The sequence below is a fragment of the Oncorhynchus kisutch genome, linkage group LG13, assembly GCF_002021735.2.
Source record: "Oncorhynchus kisutch isolate 150728-3 linkage group LG13, Okis_V2, whole genome shotgun sequence".
Lineage (NCBI taxonomy): Eukaryota > Metazoa > Chordata > Actinopteri > Salmoniformes > Salmonidae > Oncorhynchus > Oncorhynchus kisutch.
The window spans coordinates 668,802-681,725 of NC_034186.2; the positions used below are offsets into that span (position 1 = coordinate 668,802).

Here is a 12,924-nt window from a genome sequence, read left to right on the forward strand (position 1 = left end):
TTGTGTCTCATGTTGGTCCCTCTCCTCTCTCTAGCTGCTGGGTCGTTCCATAGACCTGAACCGTCTGATCACCCAGAGAGTGTCTGCTGCTCTCTACAAGTCTCTGGAGCTGGCCATCAACCGCTTTGAGAGTGAGGACCTCACATCCATCGTGGTACGACCTGCTTTAAGTGTGTCTGTGTTTTCACTGTTTTCTCTGTAACGGGAACTAGAAGGTCTGATCAAATCAAATTTATTTATATAGCCCTTCGTACATCAGCTGATATCTCAAAGTGCTGTACAGAAACCCAGCCTAAAACCCCAAACAGCAAGCAATGCAGGTGTAGAAGCACGGTGGCTAGAAAAAACTCTCTAGAAAGGCCAAAACCTAGGCAGAAACCTAGAGAGGAATCAGGCTCTGAGGGGTGGCCAGTCCTCTTCTGGCTGTGCCGGGTGGAGATTATAACAGAACATGGCCAAGATGTTCAAATGTTCATAAATGACCAGCATGGTCGAATAATAATAAGGCAGAACAGTTGAAACTGGAGCAGCAGCACGGCCAGGTGGACTGGGGACAGCAAGGAGTCATCATGTCAGGTAGTCCTGGGGCATGGTCCTAGGGCTCAGGTCCTCCGAGAGAGAGAAAGAAAGAGAATTAGAGAACGCACACTTAAATTCACACAGGACACCGGATAGGACAGGAGAAGTACTCCAGATATAACAAACTGACCCTAGCCCCCCGACACAAACTACTGCAGCATAAATACTGGAGGCTGAGACAGGAGGGGTCAGGATGAACATCAACCATATGACCCACAAGCTGTCTTCTCCCCCTCCTTGTAACAGGAACTAGAAGGTCTGATGAACATCAACCGTATGACCCACAAGCTGCTGTCTAAGTTCCTGACGCTGGACAGTATGGACGCCATGTTCCGGGAGGCCAATCACAATGTCTCCGCCCCCTACGGACGCATCACACTCCATGTCTTCTGGGAACTCAACTACGATTTCCTCCCCAACTACTGCTACAACGGATCTACTAACAGGTAACACAACTACACACAACTACTGCTACAACTACACACAACTACTGCTACAACTATACACAACTACTGCTACAACTATACACAACTACTGCTACAACTACACACAACTACTGCTACACACAACTACTGCTACAACGGATCTACTAACAGGTAACACAACTACTGCTACAACTACACACAACTACTGCTACAACTACACACAACTACTGCTACAACTACACACAACTACTGCTACAACTACACACAACTACTGCTACAACTACACACAACTACAACTACACACAACTACTGCTACAACTACACACAACTACTGCTACAACTACACACAACTACTGCTACAACGGCACACAACTACTGCTACAACTACACACAACTACTGCTACAACTACTGCTACAACTACACACAACTACAACAACACACAGACACAGAGACAGACAGACACAGAGACAGACAGACACAGAGACAGACAGACACAGAGACAGACAGACACAGAGACAGACAGACACAGAGACAGACAGACACAGAGACAGACAGACACAGAGACAGACAGACACAGAGACAGACAGACACAGAGACAGACAGACACAGAGACAGACAGACACAGAGACAGACAGACACAGAGACAGACAGACACAGAGACAGACAGACACAGAGACAGACAGACACAGAGACAGACAGACACAGAGACAGACAGACACAGAGACAGACAGACACAGAGACAGACACAGAGACAGACACAGAGACAGACACAGAGACAGACACAGAGACAGACACAGAGACAGACACAGAGACAGACAGACACAGAGACAGACAGACACAGAGACAGACAGACACAGAGACAGACAGACAGACACAGAGACAGACAGACACAGAGACAGACACAGAGACAGACACAGAGACAGACAGACAGACACAGAGACAGACAGACAGACACAGAGACAGACACAGAGACAGACACAGAGACAGACAGACAGACACAGAGACAGACACAGAGACAGACACAGAGACAGACACAGAGACAGACAGACACAGAGACAGACAGACACAGAGACAGACAGACACAGAGACAGACACAGAGACAGACAGACACAGAGACAGACAGACACAGAGACAGACAGACACAGAGACAGACAGACAGACACAGAGACAGACAGACAGACACAGAGACAGACAGACAGACACAGAGACAGACAGACAGACACAGAGACAGACAGTAACAGGAATTAAGGCCATTCAGAGAGCTCTGTTTAACACATCTTTTCTCATTTTCTAAACGGTGACATTATGAGCTTTCCACCTGTCCTTGTTTCCCCCAGAGGGCTGGTTATGAACACTGGCACAAGCTTCATTACATATCTGAGCACGAGGCAGTCAGTCGCACTGTAATACTACTGCTGATGAGAGATCAGGTGGACTTGTTTCCATGGCGACAGATTTTCATTCAAATATTCTAAAATCCACATTAAAGGAGATTGAGCATTTCTCTACCAAACTGACTTTCATTTATTTTACCCCTTTTTCTCCCCGATGTTGTGGTATCCAATTGGTAGTTACAGTCTTGTCCCATCGCTGCAACTCCCGTACAGACTCGGGAGAGGCGAAGGTCGAGAGCCATGCGTCCTCCAAAACACGACCCGGCCAAAACGCTCTGCTTCTTCATACACTGCTAGCTTAACCCGGAAGCCAGCCGCACCAATGTGTCGGAGGAAACACCGTACACATGGTGACCGAAGTCAGCTTGCAGGCACCTGGCCCGCCACATGGTGTCGCTAGAGTGCAATGGGACAAGGACATCCCTGCCGGCCAAACCCTCCCCTAACCCGGACGACGCTGGGCCAAACCCTCCCCTAACCCGGACGACGCTGGGCCAAACCCTCCCCTAACCCGGACGACGCTGGGCCAAACCCTCCCCTAACCACGCTGGGCCAATTGTGCGCCACCTCATGGGTCCTCCCGGTCACGGTCAGCTTCCACACAGTCCGGGATCAAACCCGGGTCTGTAGTGCCGCCTCTAGCACTGCAGGTACAAGTCAGTGCGTGATGACAGTGCGCTTCAGTTGTCATGTACCGAATAAAAATATCAAGTTCAATGTGTTTCCATCCATTTTCAACTCCACCGCTGCGTTAAATAGAAAATGTGCCGACTCTGGTCTTGGTACGTGCTTTCTAGCCAACAGCTCCCAGGCACAGTGTGGACAGGCTATTAGTCTACATGATGACATTATTATGGATCCTCATGTCACCAGAACCTCAATATTTATTGGAAAGGAGAATCAAGATCAACGTGCACGTTCACCACCTTGTGAAGTTCGTCACTAGTTTCATTTGTAGCCTACTAAACGGTATAGTTCCCTGAGTTGTAGTGAGAGGACCACACACACCATATCATCGCGGGACTCCACATTTCCCCTGCTATTTCCCTCATGAACAATTTTACCAACACAAAAAGATCACACCATGTCTAACAAACTTTCTGTCAGCATTTATAGAATGACATCAAAACTTCCTGTTCTCTCTAGGTTCGTCCGCACGGTCCTGCCGTTCTCACAGGAGTTCCAGAGGGACAAGCCACCCAACGCCCAGCCCCAGTACCTGTACGGGTCAAAGGTCAGTACAACCCTACCCAGCCCCAGTACCTGTACGGGTCAAAGGTCAGTACAACCCTACCCAGCCCCAGTACCTGTACGGGTCAAAGGTCAGTACAACCCTACCCAGCCCCAGTACCTGTACGGGTCAAAGGTCAGTACAACCCTACCCTACCCAGCGCCTGTACGGTTCAAAGGTCAGTACAACCCTACCCAGCCCCAGCACCTGTATGGGTCAAAGGTCAGTTCAACCCTAATACCTGACCCCTAACTCCCTGTAAAACTACCTGAAGTCAAACTCTCTCTAGCCGTTCACACACTTATGTGTTTCAGCCAAACAGACGTAGAACATATCAAACGTCTGCTATTGGTTTATCTGGTATCAAACGTCTGCTATTGGTTTATCTGGTATCAAACGTCTGCTATTGGTTTATCTGGTATCAAACGTCTGCTATTGGTTTATCTGGTATCAAACGTCTGCTATTGGTTTATCTGGTATCAAACAGACGTAGAACATCAAACAATACCGGAGCCTGGGTGCGAATCCAGAGTCTCTGGTGGCACAGCTAGCACTGCAATGCAGTGCCCTAGACCACTTCTTCCTTGCTGAGAGGCCTTTCAGGTTATATCGATATAGGACTCGTTTTACTGTGGATATAGATACTTTTGTACCTGCTTCCTCCAGAATCTTCACACGGTCCTTTGCTGTTGTTCTGGGATTGATTTGCACTTTTCATACCAAAGTACGTTCATCTCTAGGAGACAGAGCACGTCTCCTTCCTGAGCGGTATGACGGCTGCGTGGTTCCATGGTGTTTATACTTGCGGACTATAGTTTGTACAGATGAACGTGGTACCTTCAGACGTTTGATAATTGCTCCCAAGGATGAACCAGACTTGTGGAGGTCTACAAATTTGTTTTCTGAGTTCTCGGCTGATTTCTTTTGATTTTCCCATGATGTCAAGCAAAGAGGCACTGAGTTTGAAGGTGGGCCTTGAAATACATCCAGAGGTACACCTCCAATTGACTCAAATTATGTCAATTAGCCTATCAGAAGCTTCTAAAGCCATGACATAATTTTCTGGAATTTTCCAAGCTGTTTAAAGGCACAGTCAACTTAGTGTATGTAAACTTCTGACCCACTGGATTTGTGATACAGTGAATTATAAGTGAAATAATCTGTCTGTAAACAATTGTTGAAAAAATACTTGTGTCATGCACAAAGTAGATGTCCTAACCGACTTGCCAAAACTATAGTTTGTTCACAAGAAATGTATGGAGTGGTTGAAAAACGAGCTTTAATGACTCCAACCTAAGTGTATGTAAACTTCTGACTTCAACTATATCATTAGAGCTGTAGTACCCCCTAGTCTGGCTGTAATACCCCCTAGTCTGGCTGTAGTACCCCCTAGTCTGGCTGTAGTACCCCCTAGTCTGGCTGTAGTACCCCCTAGTCTGGCTGTAATACCCCATAGTCTGGCTGTAGTACCCCCTAGTCTGGCTGTAGTACCCCCTAGTCCGGCTGTAGTACCCCCTAGTCTGGCTGTAGTACCCCCTAGTCTGGCTGTAGTACCCCATAGTCTGGCTGTAGTACCCCCTAGTCTGACTGTAGTACCCCCTAGTCTGGCTGTAGTCCCCCCTAGTCTGGCTGTAGTCCCCCCTAGTCTGGCTGTAGTACCCCCTAGTCTGGCTGTAGTACCCCCTAGTCTGGCTGTAATACCCCCTAGTCTGGCTGTAGTACCCCCTAGTCTGGCTGTAGTACCCCCTAGTCTGGCTGTAGTACCCCCTAGTCTGGCTGTAGTACCCCCTAGTCTGGCTGTAGTACCCCCTAGTCTGGCTGTAGTACCCGCGAGTCTGGCTGTAGTACCCGCGAGTCTGGCTGGGCTGTAGTACCCGCGAGTCTGGCTGGGCTGTAGTACCCGCGAGTCTGGCTGGGCTGTAGTACCCCCGAGTCTGGCTGGGCTGTAGTACCCCCGAGTCTGGCTGGTCTGTAGTACCCCCGAGTCTGGCTGGTCTGTAGTACCCCCGAGTCTGGCTGGGCTGTAGTACCCCCGAGTCTGGCTGGGCTGTAGTACCCCCGAGTCTGGCTGTGTATCTGTCATAGTAGTTGTGACGTGAATGAAGATGTAAACCAGGTGATGAGAAGTACAGTCGTGGCCAAAAGTTTTGAGAATGACACAAATATTAATTTCTACAAAGTTTGCTGCTTCAGTGCCTTTAGACATTTTTGTCAGATGTTACTGTGGAATACTGAAGTATAATTACAAGCATTTCATAAGTGTTAAAGGCTTTTATTGACAATTACATGAAGTTGATATTTTCAGTGTTGACCCTTCTTTTTCAAGACCTCTGCAATCCACCCTGGCATGCTGTCAATTAACTTCTGGGCCACATCCTGACTGATGGCAGCCCATTCTTGCATAATCAATGCTTGGAGTTTGTCAGAATTGAGGGGTTTTTGTTTGTCCACCCGCCTCTTGAGGATTGACGACAAGTTCTCAATGGGATTAGGGTCTGGGGAGTTTCCTGGCCATGGACCCAAAATATCGATGTTTTGTTCCCCGAGCCACTTAGTTATCACTTTTGCCTTATGGCAAGGTGCTCCATCATGCTGGAAAAGGCATTGTTCGTCACCAAACTGTTCCTGGATGGTTGGGAGAAGTTGCTCTCGGAGGATGTGTTGGTACTATTCTTTATTCATGGCTGTGTTCTTAGGCAAAATTGTGAGTGAGTCCACTCCCTTGGCTGAGAAGCAACACCACACATGAATGGTCTCAGGATGCTTTACTGTTGGCATGACACAGGACTGATGGTAGCGCTCACCTTGTCTTCTCCGGACAAGCTTTTTTCCGGATAACCCAAACAATCGGAAAGGGGATTTATCAGAGAAAATTACTTTACCCCAGTCCTCAGCAGTCCAATCCCTGTACCTTTTGCAGAATATCAGTCTGTCCCTGATGTTTTTCCTGGAGAGAAGTGGCTTCTTTGCTGCCCTTCTTGACACCAGGCCATCCTCCAAAAGTCTTTCTCACTGTGCGTGCAGATGACCTCACACCTGCCTGCTGCCATTCCTGAGCAAGCTCTGTACTGGTGGTGCCCCGATCCCACAGCTGAATCAACTTTAGGTCATGGCGCTTGCTGGACTTTCTTGGGCACCCTGAAGCCTTCTTCACAACAATTGAACCACTCTTCTTGAAGTTCTTGATGATTCGATAAATGGTTGATTTCGGTGCAATCTTACTGGCAGCAATATCCTTGCCTGTGAAGCCCTTTTTGTGGAAAGCAATGATGACGGCACGTGTTTCCTTGCAGGTAACCATGGTTGACAGAGGAAGAACAATGCACCACCATCCTTTTGAAGCTTCCAGTCTGTTTTTCGAACTCAATCAGCATGACAGAGTGATCTCCAGGCTTGTCCTCGTCAACACTCACACCTGTGTTAACGAGAGAATCACTGACATGATGTCAGCTGGTCCTTTTGTGGCAGGGCTGAAATGCAGTGAAATGTTTATTTGGGTTTCAGTTCATTTGCATGGCAAATAGGGACTTTGGAATTAATTTCAATTCATCTGATCACTCTTCATAACATTCTTTCAGTATATGCAAATTGCCATCATACAAACTGAGGCAGCAGACTTTGTGAAAATGTATATTTGTGTCCTTCTCAACTTTTGGCCATGACTGTAGTGTAGGGTTTACCAGGTGATCAGCAGTAGTGTCTGGTTTACCAGGTGATCAGTAGTAGTGTCTGGTTTACCAGGTGATCAGCAGTAGTGTCTGGTTTACCAGGTGATCAGCAGTAGTGTCTGGTTTACCAGGTGATCAGCAGTAGTGTCTGGTTTACCAGGTGATCAGCAGTAGTGTCTGGTTTACCAGGTGATCAGCAGTAGTGTCTGGTTTACCAGGTGATCAGCAGTAGTGTCTGGTTTACCAGGTGATCAGCAGTAGTGTCTGGTTTACCAGGTGATCAGCAGTAGTGTCTGGTTTACCAGGTGATCAGCAGTAGTGTCTGGTTTACCAGGTGATCAGCAGTAGTGTCTGGTTTACCAGGTGATCAGCAGTAGTGTCTGGTTTACCAGGTGCACAAAACAAAAACAGTGAAATGAAAGAAATCTAAATGTCCTTAGTTTACTGCATCGTGGGGACCATATTAAACTACAGCAGTTTACTGCATCGTGGGGACCATATTAAACTAAAGCAGTTTACTGCATCGTGGGGACCATATTAAACTACAGCAGTTTACTGCATCGTGGGGACCATATTAAACTAAAGCAGTTTACTGCATCGTGGGGACCATATTAAACTATAGCAGTTTACTGCATCGTGGGGACCATATTAAACTACAGCAGTTTACTGCATCGTGGGGACCATATTAAACTACAGCAGTTTACTGCATCGTGGGGACCATATTATGCATTATTATGCATATTATGCATTTCTACAGGCCCTTAACTTCCTGTCTCCCTCTACCTCTCCCCTCTCTACAGGCTCTGAACCTGGCGTACAGCAGTATCTTTGGTTTCTACAGGCACTTTGTTGGTCCTCCTCACATCAAGGCCATGTGTCGTCTGCTGGGGTACCAGGGCATCGCTGTGGTCATGGAGGAGCTGCTGAAAGTGGTCAAGAGCCTGGTGAGAAAGGAGAGGGGTGGTGGAATGGTGGGGTGGGATGGAGGAGGGTTTGGGGGTGGGATGGAGGAGTGGTGGAATGGTGGGGGGTTGGAGGAGAGGAGGAGGGCTGGGGGGGTGGGATGGAGGAGGGGTGGTGGAATGGTGGCGTGGGATGGGATGGAGGAGGGGTGGGATGGAGGAGGGTTTGGGGGTGAGATGGAGGGTGTGGGAGTGTGAGCATTTCATACCATCATGCAGTATGTTATTAACCCTGCCCCTCCCCCCCTCAGCTCCATCATGCAGTATGTTATTAACCCCCCCCCCCAGCTCCAGGTGTCCCTCATTCAGTATGTTATTAACACCCCCCACCCCCATCATGCAGTATGTTATTAACCCTGCCCCCCCCCTCAGCTCCAGGGCACCATCATGCAGTATGTGAAGACCCTGATGGAGGTGATGCCTAAGATCTGCCGTCTCCCTCGCCACGAGTACGGCTCGCCGGGTGAGTCAGAGGGAGCTTTCTTCAATGTCTTGACATATCGTTATGTAATTAAAGGTTTTAGCAAGGCAAAGTAGATGACAGTAGCTAGCTGTTTAGCTTATGTAAATCAAATCCAATTTTATTTGTCACATACATGTTTAGCAGATGTTAATGCGAGTGTATCGAAATGCTTGTGCTTCTAGTTCCGACCGTGCAGTAATATCTAACCTAACAATATCCGCCTCTCCTCAATGCCAGGTATCCTGGAGTTTTTCCACCACCAGCTGAAGGACATAGTGGAGTACGCCGAGTTGAAGACTGTCTGTTTCCAGAACCTCAGAGAAGTCGGCAATGCTCTCCTCTTCTGTCTGCTCAGCGAACAGAGCCTGGTAAGATCTTTAACCACAGCGCCACCTTGTCAGTGATTTGATAAAACTGATTGGCAGCCATTCTTCTTCGCTGGGCTAGATGTTGTCTTCAGAAAGTATTCCTACCGCCTGACTTATTCCATATAGAGCCAGAATAAATACAAACATCTCACTCATCTACACACAAAACCCCTTAATGAAAAAGTGAAAATGTGTTTTTTTGGGGGGGGGGCAGGCGGCCTCGTGGTTAGAGCTGGACTAGTAACTGGAACCCCCGAGCTGTCACGGTACACATCTGTGGTTCTGCCCCTGAACAGGCAGTTAACCCACTGTTCCCCTGAACAATACTAGCCTGAGCGCTAACCCTCATACTGGCCGCCTTTCATACTAGCCTGAGCGCTAACCCTCATACTGGCCGCCTTTCATACTAGTCTGAGAGCTAACCCTCATACCGGCTGCCTTTCATACTAGCCTGAGAGCTAACCCTCATACTGGCTTCCACCGGCCGCCTTTCATTCTAGCCTGAGAGCTAACCCTCATACCGGCCACCTTTCATACTAGCCTGACAGCTAACCCTCATACCGGCCACCTTTCATACTAGCCTGAGAGTTAACCCTCATACCGGCCGCCTTTCATACTAGCCTGAGTGCTAACCCTCATACTGGCCGCCTTTCATACTAGCCTGAGAGCTAACCCTCATACCGGCCGCCTTTCATACTAGCCTGAGAGCTAACCCTCATACTAGCCGCCTTTCATTCTAGCCTGAGAGCTAACCCTCATACTAGCCGCCTTTCATTCTAGCCTGAGAGCTAACCCTCATACTGGCCACCTTTCATACTAGCCTGAGAGCTAACCCTCATACCGGCCGCCTTTCATTCTAGCCTGAGAGCTAACCCTCATACTGGCCGCCTTTCATTCTAGCCTGAGAGCTAACCCTCATACCGGCCGCCTTTCATACTAGCCTGAGAGCTAACCCTCATACTAGCCGCCTTTCATTCTAGCCTGAGAGCTAACCCTCATACTAGCCGCCTTTCATTCTAGCCTGAGAGCTAACCCTCATACTGGCCACCTTTCATACTAGCCTGAGAGCTAACCCTCATACCGGCCGCCTTTCATTCTAGCCTGAGAGCTAACCCTCATACTGGCCGCCTTTCATTCTAGCCTGAGAGCTAACCCTCATACCGGCCGCCTTTCATACTAGCCTGAGAGCTAACCCTCATACTAGCCGCCTTTCATTCTAGCCTGAGAGCTAACCCTCATACTAGCCGCCTTTCATTCTAGCCTGAGAGCTAACCCTCATACTGGCCACCTTTCATACTAGCCTGAGAGCTAACCCTCATACCGGCCGCCTTTCATTCTAGCCTGAGAGCTAACCCTCATACTGGCCGCCTTTCATTCTAGCCTGAGAGCTAACCCTCATACCAGCCACCTTTCATTCTAGCCTGAGAGCTAACCCTCATACCAGCTTCCACTAGCCGCCTTTCATTCTAGCCTGAGAGCTAACCCTCATACCAGCCACCTTTCATTCTAGCCTGAGAGCTAACCCTCATACCAGCTTCCACTAGCCGCCTTTCATTCTAGACTGAGAGCTATCCCTCATACCGGCCACCTTTCATTCTAGACTGAGAGCTAACCCTCATACCGGCCGCCTTTCATTCTAGACTGAGAGCTAACCCTCATACCGGCCGCCTTTCATTCTAGACTGAGAGCTAACCCTCATACCGGCCGCCTTTCATTCTAGCCTGGGAGCTAACCCTCATACCGGCCGCCTTTCATTCTAGCCTGGGAGCTAACCCTCATACTGGCTTCCACCAGCCGCCTTTCATTCTAGACTGAGAGCTAACCCACATACCGGCCACCTTTCATACTAGACTGAGAGCTATCCCTCATACTGCCTTTCTAAAGTCTATTTCATACAGAGTGCATCCGTGCAACTTGTTATTTTACTACTGAACTTATTTGGGCATATGACATAACAAAGGGGTTGAATTCTTATTGGCTCAGGGACATTGCAGCTTTCATTTATAAAAAATGTCTAAACATAATTTCACTTTGACATTATGGGGTATTGTGTGTAGGCCATTGACACAATCTCAATGTAATCCGTTTTAAATTCAGGCTGTAACACAAGAAAATGTGGAGAATGTCCTTTCGTGTGAATACGTTCTGAAGGCACTAGCTGTGTGATATGTGTTTCCTCTCAGTCGCAGGAGGAAGTTTGTGACCTGCTTCATGCCGCACCGTTCCAGAACATTCTGCCCAGGGTCCATGTCAAAGGTAATAATGTCTTTATTTATTCTGTGCTGTGTGTTAGTGTCAGACTAGTGCATGTGTCAGTCAGTCTGAATGGATCTCTTGTCTCTTCTCAGAGGGTGAGCGTCTTGATGCCAAGATGAAACGCCTGGAGGCTAAGTACACAGCCCTGCACCTGGTTCCTCTGATAGAACGCCTGGGAACCCCACAGGTACCATCACACTGCCTTAGTAAACACCAGCCCTGGGAACCCCACAGGTACCATCACACTGCCTTAAACACCAGCCCTGGGAACCCCACAGGTACCATCACACTGCCTTAGTAAACACCAGCCCTGGGAACCCCACAGGTACCATCACACTGCCTTAGTAAACACCAGCCCTGGGAACCATCACACTGCCTTAGTAAACACCAGCCCTGGGAACCCCACAGGTACCATCACACTGCCTTAGTAAACACCAGCCCTGGGAACCCCACAGGTACCATCACACTGCCTTAGTAAACACCAGCCCTGCACCTGGGAACCCCACAGGTACCATCACACTGCCTTAGTAAACACCAGCCCTGGGAACCATCACACTGCCTTAGTAAACACCAGCCCTGGGAACCCCACAGGTACCATCACACTGCCTTAGTAAACACCAGCCCTGGGAACCCCACAGGTACCATCACACTGCCTTAGTAAACACCAGCCCTGGGAACCCCACAGGTACCATCACCCCTCCTTAGTAAACACCAGTACTGCCCCATACTTCTGTGGCTGTACACAGAATCTCATCTCTACCCTCTTCCTCCATCTCCCTCCCCCCTGTAGCAAATAGCCATAGCTCGTGAAGGTGACCTGCTGACCAAAGAGCGTCTGTGCTGTGGCCTGTCCATGTTCGAGGTCATCCTGACTCGCGTCCGCGGTTTCCTGGACGACCCCATCTGGCGCGGCCCGTTGCCCAGCAACGGCGTGATGCACGTGGACGAGTGTGTGGAGTTTCACCGGCTGTGGAGCGCCATGCAGTTTGTTTACTGCATCCCTGTAGGAGCACACGAGTTCACCGTGGAGTGAGTAGTGACACAGCATTGGTCTAGAAGGATCCCTGAGGGGTTTACACTGCTCTGTATAGAGGGGGGGATCTCTGAGGGGTGTACACTGCTCTGTATAGGGGGGGTGATCTCTGCTCTGTATAGGGGGGGGGTGATCTCTGAGGGGTGTACACTGCTCTGTATAGAGGGGGGGTCTCTGAGGGGTTTACACTGCTCTGTACGGTCTCCACTGGGCTAGGTATATAACCTGTTGTATTTTCCAGGCAGTGTTTCGGGGACGGTCTCCACTGGGCTGGGTGTATGATCATCTCCCTACTGGGTCAACAGAGACGCTTTGACATCCTGGACTTCAGCTATCACCTGCTGAAGGTGCAGAAACACGATGGAAAGGATGAGATCATCAAGAGTGTGGTGAGTGGAGGGTCGGGTCAGCGACACTAGAACCTTCAGATCCCAAACATGTTCATTAGTGCAAACCGTAGCAAAAACGTTTTGCAACGAGAACTAACATTTCTCATTGGATAAGTTCTAGTCAGTCCCTTTGGTTCCTCGTCAATATGACCATG

At 48.9% G+C, this 12,924-nt stretch overlaps 1 protein-coding gene across 1 annotated transcript in view; it reads left to right on the forward strand.

Moving 5' to 3' along the window:
• LOC109903067 (cytoplasmic FMR1-interacting protein 1 homolog) overlaps positions 1-12,924 on the forward strand; it is a 77,621-nt gene that overhangs the window by 63,540 nt on the left and 1,157 nt on the right. The window contains 10 exon segments of the mRNA XM_031838135.1: positions 35-154; positions 826-1,025; positions 3,546-3,633; positions 8,099-8,242; positions 8,633-8,723; positions 8,961-9,091; positions 11,275-11,347; positions 11,440-11,534; positions 12,138-12,376; positions 12,622-12,769. Of these exon segments, the coding sequence (XP_031693995.1) occupies positions 35-154; positions 826-1,025; positions 3,546-3,633; positions 8,099-8,242; positions 8,633-8,723; positions 8,961-9,091; positions 11,275-11,347; positions 11,440-11,534; positions 12,138-12,376; positions 12,622-12,769 (1,329 nt within the window).